At 48.8% G+C, this 7024-nt stretch overlaps 1 protein-coding gene across 10 annotated transcripts in view; it reads right to left on the bottom strand.

Annotated features, from left to right (window-relative positions):
• Positions 1–3135: 3135 nt before the first annotated feature.
• CTCF (CCCTC-binding factor) overlaps positions 3136–7024 on the bottom strand; it is a 36678-nt gene continuing 32789 nt past the window's right edge. For all 10 annotated transcript variants that reach the window (XM_042797437.1, XM_042797436.1, XM_042797435.1 and 7 more), the window contains 2 exons: positions 5748–5915; positions 3136–4711 (listed from right to left, as the gene is read on the bottom strand). In XM_042797437.1, coding sequence (XP_042653371.1) covers positions 4530–4711; positions 5748–5915 — 350 coding nt within the window. In that variant the 3' untranslated portion in view covers positions 3136–4529. The remainder of the gene's footprint in view (positions 4712–5747; positions 5916–7024) is intronic.

Below are 7024 nucleotides of genomic sequence, written 5' to 3'. Positions count from 1 at the left end.
CTCTTCTCATCCATCTTGAGCTCCAGTGGTAACCATCCTGGGGGACTCTGCCAGGCTCATGCCGGTCTCCCATCTGTTTCTTGCACTGAGGCGGGACCAGTTGGCCCTACAAGCGATCCCTGAGGAACACGAACGACCAGTATCAGTTAGACATCATACTGCTGATCATGCTGACCCTGGTGGTCCAGCCAATTTTCCACGCACCCAAAAATCCTTTTCTCCAGCCCCCCCCCCCCCCCCATCTTCAATTCTGCCATAAGGACACTACAGGAGACTGGCGAAAGCCATGCTAAAGTCCAGATGAACATTCGCTGCTCCTGCCTTGTCCACATAGCCAGCCACCTCCTTGGAGAATGCAGCGAGGTAGCTCCCCAGATCTTCCTTTTTCCTCTTCTTGAAGACGGGTGGGACATTTGCCCTTCTCCGGGTGTCATGAACCGCCCCAGGTCACCACAACTTTTCAAAGATGAGAGCGCGATGACATTGGCTGGCTTCCTCTGCACCTTCAGACGTTCCTCCCTGACTCTGCCACCAGGCTTGGGCCCTGGGAGGTCTGAAGACAGACCTCACCTGCCAAAATCAGGGTCAGAGCAGCCCCGACTACCTTGGCCTTTTCCACGTCCTTTGCCACCAGGTTTTCTGCTCCATTAAGGAGCAGGCCTGCATTTTTCCAAAGCCTTCTTGCTACTGCTGAAGCCCTTCTTAATACGGCAGCTGATCTTTTTGTCCTTCATATGCTTCTCTGAGTCCATCTCCAGTTTTGGCTCTCCCAACTCCATCCCTGCACACTCAAGCAATGTCTGCTCCTCCGGGGCAGCCTGTCCCCTCTTCTGCTGTCTGCGTGCTTCTTATTTCCCTTCCCACTTCCCCAGGTTGGCTGCCTACCACGCCTGCCTGATGTCCTGCTGACCTCCTTGGATTTTGAATAGCTCTGGCCCGTCTTCAGTCTGCTCTTAAACACACGCTCAGACCAGCAAATCCACCACAGCTCTTGCCCTGCTCACACCAACGCAGTTTAGGGCAGAGTTTAGTCCACCAGCCCACCTTCCAGAAGCCTTGCAGCTCGGGAGGCACTAACTGCTCTACCAAGGGTGTCCCTGCCTCCTCCACCTCTGCCAAGAGCTGCCTCCCTGGGCCGGCCCCCGATCTACATTTGTCTTCTCACCCGGAGAATCATCTGCTACGATGACGTGAAGACAAAGAGCAGAAGGGGTCATTAGTTTTTCCTCCCATGAGGCAGAAGAAAGCGCGCCAGGGTTTGCACCAACAAAACCTCGGTCCGACATCCTGGGCTAAAGAAGCGAGCTTGGCCCCCCACATAGTAACGGCAGAGTTAATCCCCGCTAAGCCGGGGGAGCTCTCAACCCCTGGCAGCCAAATGAGCCTTCGGCAGGCTACAAGAGTCACGTAGAGCTGGTCTCAGCCCCTCTCCAGCCCGACGCTGTCCTCCAGCATGCCCTCAGGACAGCAGCCCAAGCACCAGAGACGGGAGCCGGGCCAAGCAACCGGCCAAGGGAGTGATGCTCCTCGGATCCATACTGACCCTGGCCTTTCCCTCACGCTCCAGGACACGGGGCACAGCTTTCCCAGCACCTACAACAGCGCTGGGGTTGAGCAGAGATGTTCTGTCCGCAGTCAGGCTTGAGGTGCTGCCCCGGCTGCGCATCCTCAGGAGCAGGCTGGGACGTTGCTCTCGCATCTCTCCAGAGCAGCTCCACCAAGGGCGAACCAGAAGCCTGGCACGAGAGGCAGCCCAAGGCAGGAGCCTCGGATCAGATCAAATAAAAACCAGGCTGCATAACAGGGCTATTGACTGAGCAAGCATGAAGAAACCAGGTCAGCTAAGCGGACTGCGAAGTAACACACCAGGCCGAGGGAAAAAAGGAGGATGGCCGCAGGGCGAGCGCTCCCACCCTCGCTAAACCCTCGCTTGGGTCTCTGGAGAAAAGTTCAGAAAGCAGTCCACAACAAAGCGCTGCTTAGAAATCATTTCCTCAGATAACCACAACAGAAGCCACCAGCCGTCCCCCTTTGGTGACCGGCCCCATCTCCCCAGGCCTGCTGCAGCAGCGGGCTGCGCAGGGCAGGAGCTGCCAAGGAACACCACGCACCACCAGCAGATCACAGACCTGTAGCCTTTTTGGACAAACACACCCGACCCTCTCCCTTTCAGCCCGCCACCGAGCTGTTCACCTGCAGCCATCTCCTCCAGCTCCCCCGAACGCCAGGAGAGCTCCCAACACGGGCCGTGGGGTCACTCAGACCCGGGCTCAGGCGGGTGGAGGGAGGCCAGGGCACCCGTGACACCTCCTCTGGGGCACGGCCACGGGTCACCAGTTAAACCCAAAGCCCCTGCAACATCTTTCACACCCCGCTGGTCAGCAAGTGGGTTGAGCCACAGGGTTTAAGAGATGATGGCGGTACTCCTCACAGCTCCGGAGGACACCTTGTTAGAGCTCCCACCAGTTTTCCAGCTCGCCACAAAGCCTCCCCAGCTCCAGGATTAGTGCAGAATCCCATCTCCTTCAGAGCACTGCCCGCGTCTGAAACATCGCTGGGCTTGGGAGCACACAAGGGCCTTGTCCGACCCAAAGCACTCGAGGATTTATCCGCTTCTCGCAGAAGCAGCCCTCCTCACGTTCACCTCTCCCACCTGCTGAAAAAGCCTCCGCCCTGCTCAGGATTCCAGGCATCAACCTCCAGACTGCTTTTCTTGGCAAGTTTGAGGAGGACCGGAGGTAAGCAGGCACCCAACACCTAGGGAAAATAGCAACTCTTACGCTTTTTTACAATTTCCTTTTAAATAACGGTATTGTGCCGCCGCAGCGACTCCTGCTCGGCAGCACCAGAGGGACCGTGCTGAACTCACACAGCTACGCCTGCGAGTTAACTCTCAGCTGGCTCTCTAGGCTGCTTTCACAGGAAACTAAGAAAAGATCCACCCCTGAAACCCCACCTAAGTGGGGGTCGCCTTTTCCAGAACTGCAGTGGCAGTAATATTCCCGCCAGCTAACCCATCAGCTACAACCACTTAAACTCGCCGCCCAAACGAACGAAAAGCAACAACTACTCCTGCTTTCCTACTTGTAACTGCCACCTGGTCACACCACAAATATACACGAAGAAAGCAGCCGCTGAGCACGCATGTTAATCCATTATTATTTATTAGCTGTACAGCAGTATATTCTCCTTCCCAGCTTTCAAACCCCATTACATATTTTATAACAGTATTTTTTTTTTTTCCCATGTTGGCTTCCTAAAATAATGAAAAATATCACACAGTACAGCTAAGTACAAAAATGCATCAACCTAGAGTCTGATAGCTAAACTGATAGCTCTCTTAAAAGCGATACATAGAAGAAAAATTTGTTTGAAATCAGCAAGACTGAGGCTCTATAAAAAGCTTACATATTTTAACATGTGACAATTCATATACAGGCATCATCTGTATTTCACATTATTCCTTTTTGTCTTTATCAGAGATCCAAAATTGTATAATTACTGACCTATTAAAATTTCCTGGCCCAGGTTTTGAGGGCTGCAGTGACCCACTTATCACCACTTCTGCCTTAACATAGGATCCATAAACACAAAGTACAACTACAAGATAGAGCAAAGAAAATGTAGTCGTGAAATTATAACTCAAAAAAGAAGGTTAATTATACATGTTTCAAACGCCAGTTTTGTGTGCTTCAAAACCAGATTTCACGTGTGGGTTTCTCTTGTTCTGCAAGCAATAGCCTGGGTACATCTCTTCTCTACATGATTGGTTATCAACAGCTTTTCCAACATTTACACTCTATCAATTCTCTTGTCACTTTGTTTGAAAGGAATTAAAATACTGGGGTTTATTTAAACTGCATTTTTGCATACCTCTTAATTAATGGAAAAAGATTACAATGTAAAAAAAAGTTATTTACAAGCTTGACCATTACAGAAATGCTTTGCAGAAAGCAAAGCATATTAAGGACAGAAACCAGTTGGAGCATGCCAAAACTACCGTGTGCAGCCGACTTGGAGAACCGGAGCTAGTCAGTGGGGAAAAAGCAAAAAACATTTTAAAAGTCTAGAACCCTTCCAAGTCTGCATTTACAGTTAAAAACACTACTGAGATAAAGAGGCTCAAGGACTCTGGGAAGTGGAAGGGCAAGTCCGGAGTGGTTTACCACATACTCTAGTCAAGGCTTCCGCTTTTGTATATTAAAACCTGGTGCATGTAGACACGGCCCTTGGACCAGCTTTACAACGCAGTTCAGAGCAAAACTAAATCAAGCATCTCACAGGAAACCCTCAAGGACTCCAAAATATTTCCTAATGTTCCATGATCCTGTAATGCTAACATAAAACAGCAAGTTCTAGTTAAATCACATTCTAACATCATTTTGAAGTTTTATTTCCCAGTACGTTTGGTAAAATGGTCTAAAATGATGCATTTCCCAAAGCCAAGAAAAAAGGTAAAAGGAAAAATAGATTTGAGCCGCTTAAACACAGCCCAGGCCAGTTCAGTCAGCCAGCGTGGTCTTCCTCCATCACCGGTCCATCATGCTGAGAATCATCTCAGGAGTGAGGTCTCCATTGGGAGCTTCCACTACAGCAGGCTGAGCTTCCTCCTCTTCCTCTACTGTTTCTGCATCAGGTTCTTTCTTTACTTCAACTATAATATTCTCAATTTCACCAGTGTTCTGGTCTTCAACCTGAATGATTGCTGCAGCTAGAAGGGCAGAAAACAAAGGAGGGGGGGGGGAAACAACAGGGTTTTTTACTGGTTCTAGAGCTGGCCTGCACGCCTCAGCAGATAACTTTTCTGTACACACTTAAGACTCTTCCATGAAAAGGGAAGGTGGGGCCCACAACTCTCACTCCCACGCTGGTGGGGAGCGATTCAACCTGCATCATTCACCCAAGCACCAAGCACCTACTTCCTTGCCCCTACACGAAGGGGTGCTACCACCACAACAGTTCCAGTATGCCTTTTGATATTAAGACATTGTTCAAACAGTGGATTTTGTAATCAATGAACAAGACCGTATCAGTATATGGGCATAAGGCAAAACTTCCAATTCAGCAGAATCCAGTGACATCAGTGATGAATTCAGCATAAAATGTTTCCACAGGCTGTAATTCTAGGAAGGGTACAAGCCACAGCCCACACTCGTAGCACTGAGCAGACAGGCAAGCCACTGGGGAAGCCATTACCCCTTGAAGGAACAAATTTGCCCTTCTTACTTTGTTCCTAGAATGTATTTACTTAGACTTTGCACAATTACTGATGTCTATTCTTACAGAAAAAAAAAACCCCGACACCTGCACTGATGCATTCCTGAGAACTACAGGCCCGAAACATGTGAATTTGTGGCAATACCTACAAAAGTCTACATACGTAAGAGCAACGCGGTGATTGCACTAACAGTTGCTTTACCAGGAACTGTACTAGAGTAGAGACACCGTAACTGGTACAAAAGTGAGCAGTTTGCACATCTATGAAATGGAGTAATATTGATGAAAAAAAAAAAAATAACGTCCTCTCTTTTTAGCATGGTCTGAAGTGGCTATGTTCCCTCATGACCAGGAAACCCTGGCAACAAATCTTAAGTGAAAGGTGAGTTCTTAGCAAAGTAGAGACAAGTAGTTATCTACTTTTTAAATAAGCTCACTTGAGGGGAACAGTTCTCCTATGAGAACTGCCAAATCCAAGGAAAAAGCAGCTCAAGCAAGCAGTGTAACATAAGCTTCAACTAATGACTTACGCTGGGATTGTTTTGGTTGGGTGGCAGCTTTGCCTGGTGGTCTTCCTCTTCGTTTCTTACTGGGAGGAGGTGCAGGAGCCTCTTGCTCGACTTCTGGTTCAGCCTCAATTTCTACTGCTGTCTCTTCCTCATCCTCATTATCATCCAAATCTGGTTCAGCATTTTCCTCTGTAAGAAACATTGTATCAGGTAAGTCTTCAGTTCAAACGAGAATGAAACACGTCCATCTACAGAGAACCACCATCAAATCCTCATCCAAAAGGAGTCAATTCCAATGAGAAAGGTGGCAAAACAAGGCCTTTGCTGAGAAACCCTTGGCACAAACTGTTACCTTGTTAATGGCACATTAGGGGGAACAAGTTGCCTTTCAAAAAGCAAGAGGAAACATAATTATGCTAGGTGATGTGATAAAAGCTCCTCTGCACACCCACAAAGGACCTCAGAGAGACAATGCCATGAGTGGGACCAAATAATGCACTGCTGGGCTACTCCTGGGCTATCAGCCCATCAAAGTCCCTCCTGCACAACCCAGAGGAACACAGGGGTGCACAACAGAAAGTGGGAACCCAAATCAAGGATTTCTGAGGAAGAAAAAAAATCATGTCTGGGCCACTCCCAGAAAAGCCATCAGCCCCAGCACCCAGGTGTGAGACCCACCAACATGAGTCACCAGGAGCAGCTCTCCAGATCACCTTTCAGACCAAGGGGGATGGGGAAATCGCTGGGTGGGCGTGGGACACATAATGGGATGCAGGGGAAAGGCAGTTTTGGATCATACCATACTATGTACTACTTATGGGATGCTTAGGAGAGGGACTAAGGTGATTTGGAGAGGACTAAGTGCGGAGAAAATAGATGGGCAAGAGGTTAAAAGGGGCCAGTCACATGTAAATATTGGTAGCAGCCACCAGGAATCCAAGAGCAAATCACCTAAACCCTCAAGAAACAGCAATGCCATCCTTCAGTCTTTCTCTGTTAAGTAGATAGGAAACCAGGGTAGCAGCTGCCAGACACTGGACTTGTGTCCAAGACCTCGAAGTCTCAAGTTGAATAGGGCAAAACCACAAAAAAACTAAGGAGTTCTTAAGCATTATGGGTGAGCACAGGCCTGCAGACCACTCACCGTGCTTTCCAGAGCCATCAACACACAGTTTACCCATCAGTGACAAGGAGGATTTTCCCCAAGAGCTCTCTTCAGAGGCAGGACAGGTCTAATGCAGTATATTTTATGAGGCCCTGTCCACTCAACGAATTTATGATGTACTCTCCCATTCACA

Source organism: Tyto alba, unplaced genomic scaffold, assembly GCF_018691265.1.
Source record: "Tyto alba isolate M040663 unplaced genomic scaffold, T.alba_DEE_v4.0 Super-Scaffold_26, whole genome shotgun sequence".
Taxonomy (NCBI): domain Eukaryota; kingdom Metazoa; phylum Chordata; class Aves; order Strigiformes; family Tytonidae; genus Tyto; species Tyto alba.
This window is presented reverse-complemented; position numbering and strand designations above follow the sequence as displayed.